The sequence below is a fragment of the Schistocerca americana genome, chromosome 9 (assembly GCF_021461395.2).
Source record: "Schistocerca americana isolate TAMUIC-IGC-003095 chromosome 9, iqSchAmer2.1, whole genome shotgun sequence".
Taxonomy (NCBI): Eukaryota; Metazoa; Arthropoda; class Insecta; order Orthoptera; family Acrididae; genus Schistocerca; species Schistocerca americana.
In genome coordinates this window covers 105,177,113-105,200,694 of record NC_060127.1, presented here as the reverse complement: position 1 = coordinate 105,200,694, position 23,582 = coordinate 105,177,113, and the positions used below count along the sequence as shown (strand labels likewise).

The following is a 23,582-nucleotide window of genomic DNA, read 5'->3' as shown; positions in this document are numbered from 1 at the left end:
TTGGAAACTTCTCACCTTTCAGCATTCCTAATGCATCTTGAATGAGTATAAAAAATGCCACAAGTTCTTTTACAGTGTTGTTGTCGTGACCAGTAAGTTTTTCACAGATACCTCTCTTCAACACAGCCTAACTACAGACTGTAGCATTCTAAACAAGCTGTTCCAGATACTATCTGTTTATTGCTTCACGTTTTTCTGTATCAAATTTATGTCTTCAATTTGTTCATGAAACGGACAGAATCCTTGGCAGCACAACTTGCAGTATAAGCTGCTAAAACTCATTTATCAAATAGTCGTCACTCGATGTGCCATACCGTGTTTCAGGACTGGGTAATGCAAGCATAATGCTGAAAGGATTTCAATGCCTTGCACATTTTACAGCCTTGGTCAGTGACAAATTAAATCTTATTAAAATGCTGAGGATTTACTACTACCAAGTTGAGTAATGTTTCTTCTAAGTAGTTCTTAATATATTTCCCAGATTTTTTTTCTTCTCAGAAAAGGGAGTTGTCACCAATACCATATTTCGCAGTGCCTAATCTCGATGAGCAAAGTGTCCAGTAATAGAGATAGCTAACACATTTTCCAATATGTTGGGTCCCTATATCTGCTGGACACCAACAAGCAATCTTGCCTATGGCCTTGATAATGCTGGAAATCATACTCACTTGTATTTAAATGACCTGACCTTCAGTGTTTCATGCTACTGTCATAGGATGAAGCCAAATGTTGGAGACACCTATATGTCCCAAATTGGAATTGACATTACAAGCTCCTGACATAAAGGGCAAAATGCTACACCTTATATTAATGTAAATGGACAAAGATCTCTGGCACACATATCCACACAACTTGTTAATTATTGTAGGTTTCACTGAAACTAGTAATACTTCAGAACCTACACTTCACTACATTCTGTAGTGTTCTGCAGACATGTGCCTTCAGATGTGAGGTGGCAAATCTGTAAAACAGGAGAGCAGAGCACTTGGCGCAGTACATGTAACCGATATCCTTATCAGTCACTAATGAAAATATATCCTAAATATTGTTACAACCACTGTCCTTTGGATTCATTCCTTCAAATCAAGTTTCAAGTTCAGACTCTCCTTCATCTCAGCTTCATGTGCCATGATCCTACAGTGGGTGACTAACTGGCACTACAGTAACTATAGCAAATGGTCGGGCAATTCAAAAAATACCCACAACTATGTTCACTGAGCAACTTGACCGAGCATAAATGTCAGATGAAGACCTCTAGTGGCAACAGTATGGGTTTGCCAACTCAACCTGTTTTGAAGGGCAGTCTATATGTCAGGAGCAATAAATGGTTACAGGGTTCTGAGATGTAGGCTGCCCTGCATGACACAAATATTGTGTTAAAGTAGTACTGGCCTGCTTCATCAAGCTGCTTTGCATGTATGTCAAACAAATAAATTATTTTCAAGGCCCTACTGCACTGCCCGCCCTGCAGGACAGATGTGTTGTGATTGTAGTATCAGCCTGCTTTACTGAGCTGTACTGCAGGGGTTACCCAAGCCGATCAGCACAGTTGGAGACAGACTGAGATGGATAGAGGAGGGGATCGGCAGAGTGAGGGAGACGGGAAATTGCCAAAAGGAGGGGACGAGGGGGAGACGCACGATGCAGGAGGAACACGAAGAAGGGTGGTGGACAGATGGAAAAGGGAGAAGAGGAAGTGGAGATGAAAAGAGAGAGGGGGAGAAGGAGATAGTCAGAGGGAGGAGGTGGATGAAATGGGCTAAGAGAGGGGGGAGGACCAGATGTAGTGTGGGGAACAACGGAATGAAAACAATCAACTGAGTCAGTTGCTGGAAAACAATTGACTCGTATGGCTATAGCTTTACGTATCAGTTGATTTATTCATTCATTCTTTTGAATGAGTCCTGCCTGTGATAGCAACAGAATGGAAACAAGTGAATCAGTCAGTTGTAGCTTTACGTGTCAGTTGTATTAATATGTTTCATTTCCTTTGAGTGACACCGGGAACAACCAAATGAAAACAGTCGACACAAACCAGTGGTGTTTTGCATACTGAACAAGTTATTCATTCTTTCTTTTCGAGTGAAACCAGTCTGAAATTTTTTTGTTGGTTGACACATGTATTCATTTGTTTCTGAAACTGAAACCACTGTTTAGTCATTTAGTTGACTGAATTATCCAGTTATTCTTCCGAGTGAAACCATTCTGTAGTGCTTTTATCAGGTTAAGCACAGCACTGGTGTACAAAACAAACTGGGGTACATATACCCTCAGAGGGTAGCCACAATTCCAGGCATACATGAAGACATCTCAGTGGGTACACCAAAGTTAAAATAAGCACTATAAATACTCATTTAATTACGTATTGAAAGACTAATTCTTCTTTCCACCAACTGAAACTGATATATGAACTGCTGTGTATTAAATTGTTCCAGGTGCAATTAACATCACATAACTAATAAAGCTTCATAGAGAGTACAGAATTGAGCAAGCACAAAGGTTCTGTGAAGAAGAAAGGATACATGGCAGATTTTTGTGACTGCTTGCATCCTGTTTTACTGAAAAGATGCGATGACGTCCATTAATTAATTATACAAAAATGTACTTAGCTAGCTAACCCCTAAGCATCCCAAATGCCCCACATAAGCATTCTGCTGTTGCCAGTGCCAGGGTTCCAGCCGGTGTAAGGAGGTTGTGCGGCAGCCATTCGCTGCTATCACAGGTCCTGGCACTGTTACACGCCACTGTTCCAGCTTCTGACGCCAGCTGCAACCTCGGCACTGGCAGCAGTAGGGAGAGGCTATGGGAGCAGTACCAACAGCCCCCCCCCCCCCCCCATAGGAAAAGGTGTGAAAAAAAGTGTAATCACTCAAACACACAGAGACTGAATGAAAACATTCATATAACAGCCGCAGTCAAAAGAGGCTTGTGTAAGGTGGTAGTCTCATATTGAATGAAACCATTCAAACCTGGTCAGTGAGTGAAAACATTCAAATAACGGCCACAACTAACAGAGACTTGTTTCAGGCAGTTGTCTCACAAAGAGAAAGAGAGAGAGAGAGAGAGAGAGAGAGAGAGAGAGAGAGAGAGAGAGAGGAGGAGGAGGAGATACACAGATAGAGGTGGGAGGATGAGATGGACAGACAGAGAGAAAAAGCGGTAGATACAGATAGGAGGAGGAGGAGGAGGAGGAGGAGTGTTCAACATACTTGTCGAGCATACACCTGGATGTAGCCACAAGGAAAAGGATAGAGTAAATATGAAATGTATTCTCAAGTATCTGAACAGAACCTATCTAACAGCAAAATATTACACAAAAGTCTCATAAACACTATGTTCTATCAGTTAAGTGGCTCCAGAAAGTTTCAAATTCAAGGAACGTTCAATTTTTACTTGTTTGCATTTTAAAAATCTACAGTCATTTCCTTTCAAATGATATATAATTATTCAGTTCAGAAGACAACAAGTATTTTAAAAATATTTTTGAAATATGTTCTGCATGGGTGTGACCCACTGTGGCACTGTTAAACTGCTATCAAGTGTTGGACTCATGAATCTACATGCTCCTCATGTACATTTTAGTGAGGTGAGAGAAAATAAGCGTTACAAAATAAGTATTGTGGTTAACTTGTGATAGTTCCATATACATCGCTCACTCGATTATCATACATTTCACGTTTATTTACTCTTTAGTAATCCTGAAAATATTCATAGTGAATTCTGTTCATCGAAATCTCCGTTTTATTGAAGGAAAATCCTGGGTAAATGTAGAGTGACTAGATATCCTCTGAAGCCTCTCAAGAAAAGGAGAAATTTTGGAAAGCCAAAATTAGGTGCTATTACTACAAACAATAAAGACGATAACCAAGCATGTAAACTTAACCTTACTGGTGCACCTGCCCTTTCATTGAAAGTGAGAAAGAAATTACTTCACAGAAGAAGCTTGGGTCAGTTAGCGAAAAGTATGATTTTTTTTTTTGGGCGAATCAAATGGGAATGAAATACTTGATATGTCAGTTCTCAACGGAATTTCTGCAAACTGTGTAGATGTACTCAATGTAGTGAAGTCAATCTGGATCTCTATATAAAAACTGAAGTAGGACTTGCCAGCGATATGGAACTTAACTGCAGTAAGTGTTCATACATGACCATCTATTGGAAGTGTGTTGCAGTAACTCCAAATGAAGAAAATGGTAGCAAAATCTATGAACACAATATTAGATTTTTTTATGCCATGTGCACAGTTGGTAAGGGTGCTACTGCAGGTGCAGTTTTCTATGGCACGATGACTCTTGCAAATCCCACAACCAAGTTTACAAACTACAATACATTTGCAAGTTTACAAACTACAATAGATTTATAGGGTCTAAAGTAGTAGATGTTTGTATAGAATCAACAAGGAAAGCTGTGGAAGAGGCAGCAATAGAAAACAGTGGTAACAGAGACTTGACTGAGCATTCAATGGTACCTGGCATAACGGGGACACATATCTCTTCGTGGTGTAGTATCAACTGCCAACACATATACAGGGAAAGTTTTAGACGCAGCAGTAATATCCAAATATTGTTAAGTATACATGAAAATAATTGCATAGCTAACACTTAGTGGCAGTAATGGAGGAAGGGAAGTGGCTGGTGTTTCTAGTATATTTCAATGTTGTGTGATAAAGTGTGATATGTGAATTACCTTGGTGACGGTGATTCTATAAATTTCAAACATATTCAATAACTGAAGCCCTATGGTGATGATGTGGTGCAGAAATTTGAGTGTATTGGACACACAGAAATGAATGGGATCAAGACTTTGGCAACCGAAAGCTTCATACAAAAAACAAAAACTCAATGATGGTAAAGGGTTGGATGGGAAGGGACGATTAACTGACAGTGTAGTTGACAAAATACAGAACTATCAAGAAATAGCTATTAGACAAAACGCACACAGTGTCGATGAAATGAAGAAGACTGTTTGGACTCTTTTTTTCAGCTGATGAAATTCCCCATCATTACTTGTGTCCCAAAGCAGAAAACAGTTGGTGTAAGTTCAACATGGGACTGCTAACTGGTGAAGTGTACACTCATAAACACAGTCTGCCTGATGCAGTAATGGAGGTAATATAACCTATTTTCAGAGACTTAGCAGCACCTGAGCTACTGAAAAAGTGGGTTCATGGAAAAACTCAAAACCCCAAAGAAAGTGTAAATAGTGTTAAATGGACTGTGTATGTTGGGATAGAAACACTTCACTTTGGTGCATATAATGTGTTGCTACTTCCAGTGATGGCAACGTTGTAAGGTGCAAAGTATTTTGAAATATGGAAATGAAGATAGGTTTCAACATGGTACGAACGATGCTTGCTTTAGACAAGGAATGTCTTCCAGCTGCTGACAGGGCTGTAAATAGCCTAAAAATACAAGCCAGAATAAACTGGAGGAGGACAAAGAGTAAGCTGGAGGATGAGTTTGCAGAAGATGAAGATAATCCATCCTATGGACGGTGAATGCATTAAAAAGGTAATCCAAACTTTGTCGCTTGATTTCCAAAAGTTTCATTTTTTCATACAAATTACGCAAGTTTTCCCAGGATCCACCAAACCAATTTGCTTCAAATTTTCAGGAAATGTTACATAGACCCTTTTGCATAATTTAGCACAGCCTTTTTCCAAAAACCTGTATACTGTTGAATTTATAAACAAAATATGGCACAAAAAAGTAGTGAATCTTCATTACAATAGCAAAAACTAATCTCTAGGAACTGAATTAAATTTTTAAAAAAACCTGTGTTAAGTTGTAGCCAATACTCCAATAAATAACCGGTAAAAATTTCGACTTCCTAGCTCAAATACTTTCTGAGAAAGCGATATTTTAACGTTGGAAAGATAGTACTTTCTGAAGCTCATTAAGCACACTGTACTTGTAAATAGTAGGCACTTTTTATAAATTGGTAATATTAATACCTTTGGTGATTAATAAACACAATTTTTCAACAATTTTTAATTTCATTTTGTAAAAATTAAGTTCTTCATTTCCTACACAACACACACACACACACACACACACACACACACACACACACACACACACACACAAAAAAAATTACTTCCGGATATTGCTATGTCGGTTGACACAACCAGCTAAGCAGTTTTCAGAGTTTTCCAAATGCCTGTCTGCTCCTTTATGTATATAGTTTACCCTCTAACACATTTCGTAGGCTTTCATGGATTCTTTACCAATGTGCTTCCTTTGTTGTCTTTTTTATGAAGTGTCACCAGTTGTTTACATTTCTTTTATGCAACATCTTCATTTCACTTCCCTAACCAGTAGTACCATCTGCGTACCACATCAATGGCAGCAGACTCACCTCATTGGCTCCACTGAAGAGTGGCTCGCCAGTGTGCATCTCGACCAGAATGCAACCGAGGCTCCACATGTCGATGGCGAGGTCATATGGGATTCCTAGGAGCACCTCGGGCGATCGGTAGAACCGAGACTGGATGTACTGGTATATCTGAAAGTCACACAACAATTTTTGATATACATATGAGAAATTATTAGTTTCAGGAAAAGTATAAACAGTAACTTTTATGATTAATACAAAACAAAATAAAACTATTGACCACTAGATAAGTTTTGTGGAATTAAAGGAACATTCCACTGGTGAGTTCGAAGAAGAAAAGCTCTCCGTAAAGAGTGTGAACCAGTTTACACCAATCTTTAGCTTCTCTGCATAATGACAATGGATCCAAGGGAAAAAACTGACAAACCCAAGAACTCTGTATATTAAACATACTATTAGAAATGTATTGTTTATTACTCTTACTCACAATGTTAGCAATGTTGTGGCAATGGACAGAAGTTGAAATGATTATGCTTCCTTGCACTGCTACAATTAATATAGGAAACATTTCAATACAAGAGTTCATGAGTTAAAGGTACTTATTCAGGTACACAATGTTTCTCCAGAAATCAAATACACTTCTGTCCAGATACCATACATCAAGACATGAATTTCAGTCTGACCTTAATCTATATTTCAGAACATTTCCTCGATCATCTCTCATCTTGTCTGTGCCTACAACTGTTCCCTCCCAGCTCTTTCCAGTAACCAGTTAATCGTTCCTGTACGTCTTATTTTATGTGCCTCCATTATGTACCACATTCATGTTTGTAACATATTAGGGTTTCCCAGAGTGAATAGCAGATTTTGTTTTCAGATCTATAGGCACACAATTTCATTTTTAGTCACAATATCTGGGTGACTCTTGCAATCATTTATTTCAGATACAATGAGTAATGGAGAGACATGTTAAAACTGTCACCGCAGTGTCTTACAAAGGTGATTGAGCAGGTCATTGAAAAAAGAAAAGCAAAGTTCCAGTCTTAAATGCTGGGTAGTTTTGAGTAAGAGAAAGGAAGATTGGGATTTAATGTCCTGTAAATGTTGAGATTATGAGAGAGTGAACACAAGTATGGGGAAGGGCACTGGCTGTGTACTTTCGCAAGAATCATCCCAGGATTCCCCTTAAGTAGGTGATTGGTAGGTCAGGAATTTTCATCACTGTCCTCCCAAATATGAGTCCAGAGTATCACTCAGTTTTGTGAAGAACTAGAGCTTTTTATCTTGCTGAAGTTCTCTCTCTCTCTCTCTCTCTCTCTCTCTCTCTCTCTCTCTCTCTCTCTCTCTCTCTCTCTCTCCATCCCCACAGATCCATTAAAGTATAGTTCTCCGCCTTTTCTGCATTCCTTCTTTCATTCATCAAATGCAAGGCAAAGATTTCATCTCTGGTATCACTTTCTTGGAACCCAAATACACCTTTGTACCTCTTCCATTTTTCTAATTTTTCTAAATGTTATTCTGACTGGCAATCTGTAAACACGAATATTAAAATGCTTATCCACTGCTGCTTTTTTAACACTCTCATATTTCTGTTCTTGAAGTGATATAGTACTTCCAATGGTCCTTTTTGACACCAGCTCAAACACCCCTTTACTCCTAAAAAACTTCCTGTTTCTCAAAGTGAATTTAATAACTCCAAACCCAAATCTCAATTGATGCTGACTTGCTCAAGTTCAATGCATCCACGGCTCTTGCAAACTCCAATTAAGGCTTAGCTTACATTATCCAAATTCTTTACTAGGCACGACACTTGTCAACAAATTGGTCGATCGACTGACTTACCCTCTGGCCCAGCTGGCACGAGCTGCCGAAGTCCACGATCTTGATGGCGGACCTCTTGGGGTTGCACAGGAGGATGTTCTCCGGCTTGAGGTCACAGTGGATGATGTTGAGCTCCGGAGTTGACAGGAAAAGCAGTGCCGTGCACAGCTGCTGCGCAAACTTGCGCGTCAGGTTGAGTGACACACCGCGGAAGTTTGTGTTCCGTAGCAGGTCGTATAGGTTGTACGACAGCAGCTCGAACACCAGGCACAGGTGGTTGCGCCACATGAAGTGCCTCTTCAGTTTCACTGCGGATTACCCAAACACGTACTTACTCAGATTGCTCTCATATACGTCACTGCAATATTTAAACACAGGCACTGTGGGCTGCTACAGAAACAAAATACAGCACGATTCTGATTATACAGGTGCCACTTGCCTGGCTTATGGATTACTCATGCATAGTTTGGCAATTTAAAAAAAAATAAAATAAAAACCAAGCCTGAAGTACTCTATTATAATTAGGGCAAATATTTTTGTTTAGAGTAAGAATTGCTGATTGTAGCAAACTTGATTATAAATATATCCACAAGTCGTTAAATATCCAAGTCTATGAATTTGTATTTGAGTTGCTGAGTGACAAAGCTATAGTGAACAAAGTGAGCTCCACTGAAGAAGAGAGCATAGAAGAGGTGATTGAGGAAAGCACTGTCACACACACCAAGGCCCTGAAATGCATATTTCTGTCACTAAAGCATACAGGGCAAAATTTGTTTCATATGCTTTGACTCGAAAATGAGAACTGTCATCAGGAAAAACTAAAAGAGAACTGTCATTAGGAAACACTAAAAGAGATTAGAAACAGGAAAAATTGGCCAATTATTTCTTCAAATTGAACTGAAAGCAAGTGATATGAAATACAGTGTGTTTTTAATGTAATTTTGTAAATAAGTCATCAGTTTCTGGCAAGTAGTGAGTACAAAAGGCAGTCAGCTTTCAAATGTGACATGTACCATGTTTTGCAAATACTGTAGATAGCAGATTCTGAAAAATGTGTATTTTGGATTATCTGTGTCTTTTGGTGATCTGTGTGGTCTCGAGTCTCTTTTATCCACCATAATCGTGGGCCTGGTGTACCAGTAGAAACAAGGAGTACGTCAAAAGCTATACTAGGGACCATCGAAAGCAGTAACAGAAGGGTAGGTCACTTCTCCCACTCCCAGCCTCCCCTCCATTTGTAACAACCAATCAAGCTTTCGGCCTAGTCCGTGACTAAGCTCACTGTTGACACAGTGTTATTTCTGTCAAGGGTGCCATCCTGGTAACATATTAAAAATAAGCTCACTGTTGACACAGTGTTATTTCTGTCAAGGGTGGCATCCCGGTAACATATTAAAAATAAATGGTTACCAAACAAATGCCCATCATTAACACAGTTTATGAGGAACTACTGCACTTCATTCATGCTGCTGTTGGGACGGCTATGCAGCTTTGTTGCTAGCCACTACCCAGCATTTTTTTATGTGTGCACTGCACAGAAGTGTATGTTTGGGAATAGAGCAGTGATTCTCATCTGGTAGTATTGCTCATCTGGTAGTATTGCTATTTTTGTTTGTGAGTTAAGATGTCTGAGTTTCATAACACACACAAAGCCAAACAAAGAACATCATATACAAAATGTATGAATTTCCTTGTGATCTTTAAAGACAGTGCCAGAAGAGACGAAATCTTATTGGTACCGCTCAATGTAACATCTAAGGTGTGTGGTATTTCACTTTGAAAGGAACAGAGAATATTTGCAGGGGCATGAGAAATAGAAACTTGTGGGTAAGAGATGAAGCTTCAACCTCCAAGAAGAGATATTAGTGGAAGTAGTCAAATTTTATGACAGTGTTGAGTATCCTACAGTGCAAAAGGGAGCAGACATTTTAAGCAGCAAGGCTACTTTCACACGGAGTTGCCATTCGAGTGGAAGAGTTCTAACATCTTTGGGATTTAGGTACAGAAAATTCAATGATGGAAGAGACATTCTGATGGAGAGATCAGATTGCAGCAGCTGGGCCTACTCTTCTGAGAAAAAGTACAGCTTCAGAAAAGAAAATCATTGTCACCCTATTATTTATCTTGGTGAGATCTGGCTCAATAAAAATCACACCAGAAAGTACATCTGGCAGGATTCAAAAGGCAATGATAAAGTACTGAAGGGCAAAGGAAATAGATTAAGATAATTCTCATTTATAGTTCCATCTCAGTTGCACATTTTAAATTAGATTACATGTTTCGATCACTCTGGATCATATGTGGTTCTGAGTAGACACGACAGGTTGCTCACCCAACTACTTAAATATGAAGATGATCCAGAGTGATCAAAACAAGTAATTTAATTAAAAATGTGTAACTGAGATGGAACAATAAATCATAATTATCTTAATTATCTAAAAAGTTGCTGCATCTCTAAAGATGATTATGTTGACTATAGTGAAAGGAAATAGACTTACTCTCTCTCATGTAGTGTCATCTGAATGTGGCTTACCAAAAGAGAAAAGATAATATTTACATCCTGTAAATCCAGTGATTATCATGAAGAAATGAATAGTGATGTACATAAACACTTTTAGATCTACTCTGTGGTTTAGAAGAGGATCGTGCGATCATCACGGATAATGCCAGTTATCATTCAAGGAAAAAAGAAAATTCCTAATTTTGCAAGAAACTGCATAATGTCTAGAAGAGAAAAGTGTTTCAATTTCAGGCTGCTACACAAAAGTGGAGATGTTGGAGCAATCACTTACCACTGCCAATATAACACAATAGAAAATGTGGGGGCCATAGTGAAAGGAAAAGTCGCATCCAGAATGATGTCATGATGGAAGACTACCATAGATTAAGTGCATACGTCATGCAAGAAAATGACTTTCAACACGTAGGCATCGAAGAAAAGTTTGTTGACAGAATTGTCATTACTTCAAATAACACTTCATGTAGTAAAATTCTGAAGGAAGGTATCCACAGGTTCACTGAAACTGACATTTCTCCACATTCATGAAATTTGTTCATCACTGTGGAATCTTTCTGACATTAGGTGCATTAGGTATGAAGATATTTACCTTTTGGTGAGACACGAAAATTTATGCTGGACCGAGATTTGAACTCTTATTTCCCACTTGTCGTGAGCGGTTGCCTCAACCACTTCGGCTATCCTACATGCCTCCAGACCAACACAAACTTCTATATGTCACATTATCTATGATCCCAATGCTCACAATATTTCTTGGGTTAACGCCACAGGGCTGCAAGAGTACAAATGTATTCAACTGTGATTAAATTTCATAAATTTAGTAACGGTGTTTCTGCACACACTGCTTCTTCAAATAACTCCTCTGATAATAAGACTTAAGAAGAGGACACTTAAATTGAACTCTATTGCATTAAATATTGTTTGTTCCCTTCCCTTCTCAAAGCTATGAGTGCAATTTCCTGATTCTGCTCTCTTTCCTTGTCACCTTCCTTTTCCTCTCCCCTCCCAAAAATTTATGAATACTGGACAGAACAGCCACCGTGCCTAAGCTCGCATATTTGGAGATGTTACTTGTGAGGAACAGGATACCCATGTTTTCTGCTTTGTACCAAAGTTAAGACTACATGAAAATATAAGGAATGCTTAAAACGTCACATAATCAAAACTGAAATAGCTTTAGAATTTAGCACATGAGCATTAATAATGCACTGGTGGTAAAATACCTTCTAAAGCACATGAGTATACATTAATTTGGAGAGGCTGCTGTTTCCAACAGCATTTTCCTGATGTATAGGTTTGGAGCCATAACATCACTGCCTGTTTCTGACTACAAAATGTTTATTGGAATACACTACCGGCAAGTTTCGGTTATCGTGTCATTTACATGTGAGCACCTTGTGATGCGCTAAGCATTCTTGTGCCAGATGGCATGTCTGATGGCATACTTCGACAGGTTGAGCTTGACATGTGAAGGCTGAAAGCTTCTGATTTGTGGCACCTGAGGTATCCCCATTAACATGAATGGGGGCAATGTGCAGACAAGGTGAAGGGCAAGCCTTCTGCTCTGCCCCTCCAAATATCATTTTCGCTGCGTGTTAATAACATGTTTAAGCTATTACATGTGCCTATGCAACTCTACATATAGATTATTGCATGTCAAATAGTCTGGTTTTACAGATATTCCCCACTCCAACATCTCAGATTTTGTTTAAAATTCATATACTTGTTTTCTAAATGATTAACAGAAGATACAAGAATTTCTGGCCTGCAAAATAAATACTTTGTGAGTAGGAACCTCTTAAGTGATAGGTGCCAGAATGATGACATTTCAAAAATTCTGACCAAGTTTTAGGTACTGTATTTCAGTCAACAATTGTGGTATAGTTTTGAGTACTTTTTCCCTTGAGTTATAGGGTTCTAACAAGTTGTGAACATACAGAATAATCCAAATTCTTCATTTTTCATTCGAGGCTTACTGAGTTATGCATTTACTACTACTTTCCAAAAAAGTGTGTGATTTGGAACAAGTTGTTATAAAATAGGGAAATGTATGACAAACTTCATTGTATTGTTGTAAACATTCAGGGAAAAATGAAATCATGGAAATTTGGTATTTTGTAGACAAAATAATGATCTTTCCTATGGTTGTTAACATAAGTTAGGATCGGCTGTTCAGCCTGAGAATTAAGAAGCTTCTACTCAAATCATTGAAGTTTACAAGCTAGAAATTTATGTACTTTCCTCTAAACATTTAGCAAACCTGCACATAAAAGCTGAACAAAATCTGCGACAGCTGAATGGCAGTCCCTAAACCACTTCACATGGAATCATCCACACACTTTTTTTCCCCTTTGCTCTAAACTGGCCCTGGTAGAATGAATGTTTCTTATTACCGCAAAATTCCTTTTTAAAACACTATGTTGATTCACTGAAATGCTTGGAATAACTTTATGATGTTAATTACAGCATATAGCAACACAGCAAAAAGCTTCTCAAATGCCTCATTGCAGAGCTGTTTCTGAGTGAAGTGAACACAGTACCTGTAAAGTATTTAGTTTTGTAATTCAGACTCAACAAGCACAGTGATAAATGATACAACTCCACACTTCCTTTTTCTCATGCAAATATTTTAATTAAAAAACATACAATATTATGATGAAAATCCTCAATTTCTAATGTGCCAACACATACACTCATTGTTTCTGTTTCTTATTGACACACACTGTGTTGTGCTTTATCAATTTGACTTACATTTGTCTACAGGAGGAGGAGGAGGAGGAGGAGGTGGAGGAAGAGGAGAAAACAAGCAACAAGAACACGAACATAACACTGACCAGAAATGCTTCTGATAACGTGATAAAATGTAGAATAACCATAGGCATCTCAAAACACACAATACATGAACAATTTGTTAAAAATTTATGTACGAGCATAATCCCAAAAGTAAGGTCTTCTATTTTTTTATAAGTACGTGGACCTGTTCATATCTACAATGGTTTATATCGGTTTACGGCTTGAACATTTAGCTATTTTTCGACATAATCACCATTTCTGTCGAAGCATTTTTGTAGACGCTGTGACAGTTTTTGTATGCCCATGTCACACCAGCTCGCCGCCATGCTGTTCAGAAAGTTATGAACCTCTTCTTTCACCTCGTCGTAGGAGCTGAATTGGTGGGACCACAATTAAAGCTGACAGGTACTGTGAGACTCTGAACAAACTCAAACGGGCAATCCAGAACCGGAGAAGAGGAATGTCGAGCAAGGGCATACACATTCTCCACGACAAGACTCGCCCACATATTGCTCGACAAACCGTTGCTCTCCTTCAACAGTTTCAGTGGAACGTAATCACCCACCCACCCTATAGTTCTGACTCGGTGCCCAGTTCCCTAGGTTAAAAGAACATTTGGCCGAAAAGCGATTCAGCTCCGACGACGAGGTGAAAGAAGAGGTTCATAACTTTCTGAACAGCATGGCGGCGAGCTGGTATGACATGGGCATACAAAAACTGCCACAGCGTCTACAAAAATGCATAGAAATGGTGATTATGTCGAAAAATAGCTAAATGTTCAAGCTGTAAACTGATGTAAACCATTGTAGAAATAAACAGGTCTATGTACTTAGAAAAAAATAGAAGACCCTACTTTTGGTATTACCCTCTTAAGATAAATGAATTGTCTATGTTGAAAAACAGTAGTTACACAAAATTACTGGACAATATCAGTAGCTATTGCAAATTTCTCTCTCCACAAGAATAAAGCTATGCATTTACAGAGGCAGATATTAAGATGGTTGGAAAACTTACCTATGTAATACTTGTTGTCTGCATCTGCTTTGTTCATCATTTCCAGCAGCTTTACCTCGATCTGTGCCTGATTGAGGAAAGGCTTCTTATTTTTAATAATTTTAATGGCGACTTGACACTGCTCCTCGTGGTCATACGCTTTGACAACCTTAAATAAGAGAAATGACTATTTGTAGCACAGGAAAGGCTCTTTGGTTTCACATTTGGACTTTGGAAAAAAAAGATACTTAATGTCAAGACTTTCAGAAGTCAGAACTTACACAGAACTCTACAGTACTGGGTAGCAGCAACAAACAACTATGAAATATGTAGCCCGATGGGGATACATGTGATATTGCTCCAAGTTTGCCTAGCTCAAAGTTCTGTAATCACTTCTAAATCCCACATAGTCACATCTTCATCAGAAATCAAAAATAAACAGTCTCACTAAGTAATAGAAACAGAACACAAGCAGCAATTTGGTTTTACTACATTCAAAGCACTGTCATTTTGTGTAAAGTACAGGAAACTATCAAAACGCAAGGCAGGAAGCTCGACACTTACCTGTCCGAATGAGCCCTTGCCAATGAGAGAGTCAATCTCATAGCGGTCGAGGAACTTCTCGCCATTCTTGATGATGTAATCGTGGTTGTCGTCATCATAGCCGTCGTTGTACAGCTTGCGCTCCTTCTTGTGCGAAGAGTCATCGCCCTGCGTCTGCTGCGCCCGTCGTTTCTTCTTCGCGTAGTACACCTGGGAACAATGGAACGCACTTGTCACTCTTCTGCTTATCTCCCAGATACCAAACTGTCCAACACATTTGTATCAGGCACAGTGTGCTCCGCACAATACAATACACGATTACATAGGTATGATAAATATTCAACAGAGATTTTTCGAAACCTGTAAAAAAAAAAAAGCTTCCATCAAAGCTTATACATTTGCACCCAATTCGTATTTGCTATTTTTGCTGTTGATTTTAAACTAAATCATGTTTTCTTGAAATTAGTGAGAATAAGCATTCTGATAACCTAGTTTATGTAAATACTGAAATGCTAAATGAGGCAGGAATGAAAGCAAACACATTATACAAATCTACATTTATTTTTATTTTTTACAAACCTGGAAATAATGCGTTGAACTTTTAAGCACTCCACGAGGCTCACAGAAAAGACCTTGCATTCCCGTGTTTCGCACAATACAGTACCTCCACTGCACAGGCTCAAACAACAGCATTACTTTCTATTTCCCGAGTAAGACTACCTACAGTAAAGGCAGCTGGTAATTAACTGAGTTAATTCTAAAGATTTCAAAAAATTATCACACAGACAGCCGAAAAGTAGTGAAACTGGTGGAGAGATTAACTGAGTTTTTTAAATTTATTTTTCTTGAAACTTCCTGGTAGATTAAAACTGTGTGCCAGACCGAGACTCGAACTCGGGACCTTGGCTTGCACGGGCTAGTGCTCTACTAACTGAGCTACCCAAGCACGACTCACGACCCGTCCTCACAGCTTTAACCCTTTGTTTCCTGACATAAGAAAAAATTTACTTTTTAACATTTTCTTTGCAGAATTTATACTATTGTGGCCTTAAATGACGGTAGGATTTTTTGTAAAATTTTATTTTATTTTTCACAACTCTTTTCTCTCCTGGAACTCAGAAGTACCGTCAGACTCCACGGACAGAATCACAACATGCGCAGAAAAATGCTACAATTTTTGTAACTTGTACTTTATTCCACATAAGTATTAAATATTTTTACATTAGAAAATTAGTTAACAGAAATATGATATTTCTGAATTTTTTTTTTTTTAATTTCGCATAAATTTATTCTAGAGCAACTTCACAATACATAGTAACTTAGCTATACATTTTTGACAGTATATACATATCACATATTTAGTGATACCTCATGAAATTGTATGAAACAGTTCTTTTTCTCATTGCAGCACAAATACACTTTACATGTACTACATTGTGAATGTGGTCTCGGCTGAATTTTATTTTTCGCACACATTTCGCATCGTCCTCTTTTACAACGGAACACTACAAAATGGTTTCCTCGGTTTCCAAGACGTACATCCTTCGGAACAGAAAAGTTATCCTTCCTTCCCTTTGGGAGAGTTATTTCATCTTTACCAGAGTTTCTCTTTCTGAGATTTGGCACTTCATATTCATTCATTAGCCCTAGTGCCACAGCACGCCTGAATTCCAGCAGTGGCAGTGCCCCATGTAGATCACTGAAAATGACGTAAGCATTGACAAAAGCAATTTCTATTGCTCCCCAGAAGAGACGGTGCCACCATTTCTTTGATCGCCTTTCAAGACCACAAGTTGAACGTAATCTGTCTGCATGATCCACACCACCCATGTTTTTATTGTAATCACATACAATAACTGGACATGGTATAGTCATACTAGTTCCATCTTTCTGTTTTCTTGTCACTACGCTCTGTTCAGTGCCATGGAAGTTTGACGCAAAATACACTACTTTATTTTCCTTCCATTGAAATACTGTTAGGTCTAAAGATGACTCTCTGTGATTTGATTTAGACATTTTTCTTTAGGTAAATTCCCTGGCAAACCTTTCCTGTTTGTTCTAATTGTTCCACAGGCAAATGTATTTACCGATTTCTGTGTGAGGAAAAAGTGGACAGAACAACTAGTGAGAGGTAACGCATTGTTGCTACAATAAAGTGTTCGCACAACCTGATGGTGGGTTGGTTGGTTTGGGGAAGGAGACCAGACAGCGTGGTCATCGGTCTCATCGGATTAGGGAAGGATGGGGAAGAAAGTCGGCCGTGCCCTTTCAGAGGAACCATCCCGGCATTTGCCTGGAGTGATTTACGGAAATCACGGAAAACCCAAATCAGGACGGCCGGACGCGGGATTGAACCGTCGTCCTCCCGAATGCGAGTCCAGTGTCTGCACAACCTGACGGTACTAATAAGTCCGCCTTATATTTTCCACTTTATCTCATTCACTTGTAACGTAATGCTTCAAACTATTATAAAAAAACAAGCTAAGTGCGTACAATGGAAAACTCAACGGAAGTTTCAATAAATTGCGCACAAATTCAGGCAACAGCATGGAAACAAGCACATACAATCTTCTGTTTTCACAACAGCGCGCGAAAAACAATTTCTAGCTCGGACCGCCAGAGAGGTCTATGTATTGCACAATAACATCTATGAAACAGTAGAGCAGAGTTACTGTTACGTACCAACAGGCTCTCAGATCACGAAACTGCACCACGAGAAAATAATGAGAGTCAAAACTTACTGGTACTTTTAAGTACCGTCAGGCAACAAAGGGTTAATTCCGCCAGTACCTTGTCTCCTACCTTCCAAACTTCACAGAAGCTCTACTGCGAACCTATTTTTCTTGCATTTTTATTATGTGGTGTCATTCAGCCTGTCCTGTAGTATAACATTACGAGGCAGGAACTAAATTACATTTGAAGTATTTCACATAAACATATAGCTTATCATTACACAACGTAACTTTAAGACTGAATACACAGATCCTCTTTGTAATTTAAACTTACTTACTGAAATAAAATACAGTACTCTGCTGTGTAGTGTTTCGATTAAAGATAAGTTGTAACACAATATAAAACACTAAACTCCTGCCATACGGAGAAATAATAAAAGAAATTACAACAGCTAAGGGTAGATGCTAATTTTACCTTGGTTAGCGTCAGTTCCAAAAATGATAAGAGTCTCACAATACCACAGGATTGTCTGATGATTATCGGTAGCAACTACTTAAATCAATAACATCAATAACGTTTGTACAGTGTCCGTCTTGTCAAACTCCCGATAGTAGCCCCCCTATTTTCGTTCTAACAAGGGAACCTCCCCATCGCACCCCCCTCAGATTTAGTTATAAGTTGAAAAACTGAACACAGATCAATCGAGAAAACAGGAAGAAGTTGTGTGGAACTATGAAAAAAATAAGCAAAATATACAAACTTAGTAGTCCATGCGCAAGATAGGCAACTTCTAGGACACTATGAGCTCAGGAGCGCCGTGGTCCCGTGGTTGGCGTGAGCAGCTGCTGAACGAGAGGTCCTTGGTTCAAGTCTTCTCTCGAGTAAAAAATTTAATTTTTTATTTTCAGACAATTATTATCTGTCCGTTCGTTCATTGACGTCTCTGTTCACTGTAATAAGTTTAGTGTCTGTGTTTTGCGACCGCACCGCAAACTTGCAGTTCGGAAAATATTCATTGACCTTGTTATTGAAGTCGCGAGCTATATTTACTGGATTCATATTGTCCACGGAATACATCTCACGTATTCAATGCACTCTCGTCCAAAGTAGCGAACAGTCGACTGCCAGCCAGGGAGCCTCGTTAGCAAGAATACTCTCTCTTCCACGCGCTGTAGTCGACTGACGTCGTGTGTTTCGATGTTTGTTTAGGTGTAGCTTCCCCACACTACGGCGCAGTTACCTCGCATCAGACGGACGGACGGACAGATAATAATTGTCTGAAAATAAAAAATTGAACTTAACTCTCGAGGGAAGACTTGAACCTAGGACCTCTCGTTCTGCAGCTGCTCACGCCAACCACGGGACCACGGCGCTCCTGAGCTCATAGTGTCCTAGAAGTTGCCTATCTTGCGCATGGACTACTAAGTTTGTATATTTTGCTTATTTTTTTCATAGTTCCACACAACTTCTTCCTGTTTTCTCGATCGATCTGTGTTCAGTTTTTCAAGGACTATCCACTGTGCCAACTTATAACTAAATCTGAGGGGGGTGCGATGGGGAGGTTCCCTTGTAAGATACTTCCTACTATGTTTGGCGCTACACTCATTTATACGATTTTCACATATTTTATATGCCATACCGGATATGTCATTAGACACAGAACAATAGGTCAATTTTACTAACAATACGCTTGTGAAGACATTTCTTCTGTTCTACTACTTTTGTCTTCGTGATAAGCTGTGACTTACGATCTTGGACGTGTTCTGTCCGGATCCGTATTTACGATTGTTATCGCTGATATTGCGTTATGTTTTGTTAGCATAATATTTGTGATTAAACGTTTGCTAATACTACTCTCCTTTGTGAACACATTCCCTTGAGAAGTAATGCAGCAAAATACTAAAAAGTTACAGTTGTTATCAACCTGAATGTTGGTTTGCCAATACCACAGTGCTTTTTTAAGCACGATCTTTTCGGAAGGTATGTCCTCTGGTTACCTACTATCGTCGAACTGACTTACACAGCCAGTTATACGAAGACTTGCAGTTTTAATGTTGGCTCCGATGCACACTGCAACTCGGCATTTTTACATAAACACGAATCTGTTCAAATAAAGGAAAATGTGAATTCTACGGCTGTCTTCGCAAACATAAATCATTGACAGGGTTGCAAGAAGTTAACTGACAAAAAAATCCTCGAGTGTCAGAGGACTCAAAATCAGACTTTGGAATTGTAGCCAGACCGTTGCTTTACAAGATACATAGCTACATTTACTACAAATATATGGAGTAAAGCTGCAAATAAAATATATAATCATTTAATTATATTATTGGGCGAACAGCATGACAGACACACATGATATATTTAAAAAATAAAGACGATTCTCTGTTGACTGGAGCGTAATCGATTACATTTGAAGCAGTCAACAGGGCGGCAACACTGGAAGTTGTTCCGTCGTGGGCACGGAACTACGTCACAACCCAGCATTTTCCACATTGACTAACGTTGTCAGAGGTGAAAGAAGTGGTAAATGGCATATAAAAACCTAGGACCGAACAAGGGTCGATCCCCAGAACTCTGAATCCGTAGTCTGCCATGGCAGTGGGCCACTGATAAGATAATATTAAAAGGAAACAAATCATCAATATCAATGTCTATCGATTCCTCCATCTAATCTAGTGTAAGCAGCGATCACACAAAAAACTAACCCCCTTCGCACCTAACGAAAACAAATTCATTCGCCGAAACTGCACGTAAAAACCGACTCGTCAAATTGGATGCAAATTCAGAAACAAATATTTTATAAGTGAACCCGACAAAAAAGCTCTGAAAAATGCGTAAGAATCTTTCGTGAACACGCCTAGAAATGCATTCCCCAACCCCAAATGCCTGCACTACTTTTCTAGAAACGATTACATCTTCCAGCGTGTGCGAAATAACTGTCCCAAAGAGCAGGAGCTTCTATATATCATTTTAACGAAAGAATTTCCACACAAGGATGTTCTCTATAAAATAATTTTGGCGAGCAATCGGCAATCTGTCACAAATTAGATACCCAAGACGCCCCGGAAGGCTGTTATTAATCCCGAATCTGGTATTGACGTACCGGCGGAGAGGTGTGCACTTACTCAAACCGAGAGGGGATTCGTCAATGCGAGATGTGTGCGGCTCCCGAGACGGTTAGGAAGTATGAAAAGCAACGGCGCCCACGTGAAACCGCGGGGAACACGTGACGCAAGGTAAGGCAAGGCAAGGCGCACTCCGGCCGGGAAGCCGTGAAGTCGGCCGCCGTGTCGGTCGCAGATGCAGACCGCGGCGGCACGGCTGTTTGGGTGGTACACAGCAGCAGTGTGGGACGGGACTTGGCTGCTGTCGCTGCCGCCGCCGGGGTCCGTGACCCCGCGCCCACCCGCCGTGACGTCACGCGCCTGATCGATGACGCAGCAGCAGCAGGCAGGGAGGGCAACGCGCATCTCGGCGGGGAGGCGACGCCGACGCCGGCCGTCAAATGGGGCGACTCTCTCGCAGCCCGAGTCCGACGTCGCGAACCACCTCCGCACTGCTTTTTCACTCTGAATGCCAAATACAGTAAATGTACGCTGCATCCACATATACAGGGTGAACTGCCTTAACTTGCACCTCTGTATTTCATGAACGGTTCACGATATCGACGCGAAGTTTTCGGCAAATGGTAAGAAGCAGAGCAGCACCTAATTTTGTTGTATGCGTAACACACTGAACTACTATATCAACCGAGATATTGAAGCAAGAATTTTTTAAATGAAAAGATATACTTCTTTACGCCATTCTGAAGCACTTGAAAACGCGAATATGGTGATACAGCGCTTGTTAACGTTGGCGTCGAAATTTTTACTAGAGTATTAGAGGAATGCGCCAACACTGAAAGGAAAGGCAGCCGGAATCAGCCAAGTGGCGCTCGCGCACTAGGCTCAGTCCCGTACACAGCAAGACGAGACGCCTATGCTGCTAAGATAAACAACATACTTCCTGTTGGTCCTATTGTATACAACACAGATACCGGTTCAGGTACGATTGTGGTACCTGGAACTATATGTTACCTTCTAGGGTATCAGAAGAGGCATAGGAAGACTGCATCAAATTTGTGTACATATTCATGTTTAAGTGGACAGTTTTTGTGAAGACAACCAAACAGCGGCACGTCCAACAGCAGAGCCTGGAAAAATGGAACCCCGCAATTGACGCTCTACACTACGCAGTAACCAATAGCAGCAAACAAGCGTCGCTCCTGTCCATGTTTCATAGAGTATGTAAATCTATGCATTGAGCATGGTCTACCGCGCACGTTCTCAACATCAAACTGCCCTAGTCACGTGGTCTGGGACGGTGCTGCTTGTCTACAATTCACGGTAATCGCGAAACTTGAATATTGCACATATTCGCCTTTCTTTATATACTTCTGCACACGTATCAGTTTTAGTAACAGCTATGCTGTAGTAATGTCGTTTCTACGTTTGTGCCGGCAGATGTGGCCGAGCGGTTCTAGGCGCTTCAGTCTGGAACCGTGCGACCGCTACGGTCGCAGGTTCGAATGCTGCCTCGGACATGGATGTGTGTCATGTCCTTAGGTTAGTTAGGTTGAAGTAGTTCTAAGTTCTAGGAGACTGATGACCTCAGATGTTGAGTCCCGCCGGCCGAAGTGGCCGTGCGGTTAAAGGCGCTGCAGTCTGGAACCGCAAGACCGCTACGGTCGCAGGTTCGAATCCTGCCTCGGGCATGGATGTTTGTGATGTCCTTAGGTTAGTTAGGTTTAACTAGTTCTAAGTTCTAGGGGACTAATGACCTCAGAAGTTGAGTCCCATAGTGCTCAGAGCCATTTGAACCATTTTTTTGTTGTCCCATAGTGCTCAGAGCCATTTGAACCATTTCCTAAGTTTGTAAATAGAAGTGTGTGAAAGGAAGACCAGTTACTTTTCATAGGAATGTACAACAAATGCATAACTGCAAATGTCATATTGATATGAGGCACTTTATACGTTGAAAAATATCGAGACACGGTGTTATACAGTCTTATATTGTAGAGATAATTTCTACGATTTTATGGCCATGTGTTTATGACACAAGTGCTAAATAAGTTTGCAAGTGTGTGTGAGTGAACTGCCAGTCCGTGTGTACATATTGGTGCTATGTTCATATGCAGATAACAATCTGATTAACTTCCTCCAGTTTATGCTGGTTCTCAAGCCCTTGTGTGTAAGTATCTCTGCACGAGACAGTGTCCTATGTAGTGTCACTGTAACGTAATTAATTATAACAGATTCGACAATCTGGATAAACGCAATAGAAAACGTAAAAAATATTGTTGGCTGCCACTTCTTATCCCGTCACCGAAAAACCGTAAGTAGAGCGGAATATGAGCTATGATACTGTGGTGAAAATGTATAATACCACTGCTCTTCACCTCTTTAAACCAACTTCAAATCCTGTTATTAAATTGTTAAGATGTCTGTAAAACGAGTATTCAAGGTTTCAAGGTACTTTGGAGGTGATCCACTTGTAGCAGCGAAGTAGTAACACTCAAATTACGCCGTCCCAAAGTCACGTGGCTTGAGCCGTAGGAGAGGTTGCGGACAGCATTCTCGTTCTAGCTACGTGATGATCCAGACCTTCACCGACGAACTTTCGCAGGTTGTTGAGTGATATCATCTAATTGTATTCGGTTTGTTTCCTCGACTGTGTTAAGTTGCTGTGAAAATAGCTTCAAAACAGCCAAAAAGTCTGTAATACGCACTAATAAGTGGACGCGGAGGTCTGGAGAAAAGTCGAAGTTCTGACTCATCCAAAAGTTGTTCGACTGGGCTCAAGTCGGAACTCCGGTCAGGCCTCGGGACCGTATCCTAATGTGGACGCCGCGTCGAGTTTCACTGCT

General features: G+C 40.0%; 1 protein-coding gene across 1 annotated transcript in view; it reads right to left on the bottom strand.

Annotated features, from left to right (window-relative positions):
* The window catches only part of LOC124551030 (serine/threonine-protein kinase minibrain), a 476,580-nt gene that overhangs the window by 34,551 nt on the left and 418,447 nt on the right, over positions 1-23,582 (bottom strand). Inside the window, exons 3-6 of the mRNA XM_047125882.1 lie at positions 15,023-15,211; positions 14,480-14,627; positions 8,176-8,462; positions 6,358-6,504 (exon numbers count right to left, since the gene is read on the bottom strand). Coding sequence (XP_046981838.1) covers positions 6,358-6,504; positions 8,176-8,462; positions 14,480-14,627; positions 15,023-15,211 — 771 coding nt within the window. The remainder of the gene's footprint in view (positions 1-6,357; positions 6,505-8,175; positions 8,463-14,479; positions 14,628-15,022; positions 15,212-23,582) is intronic.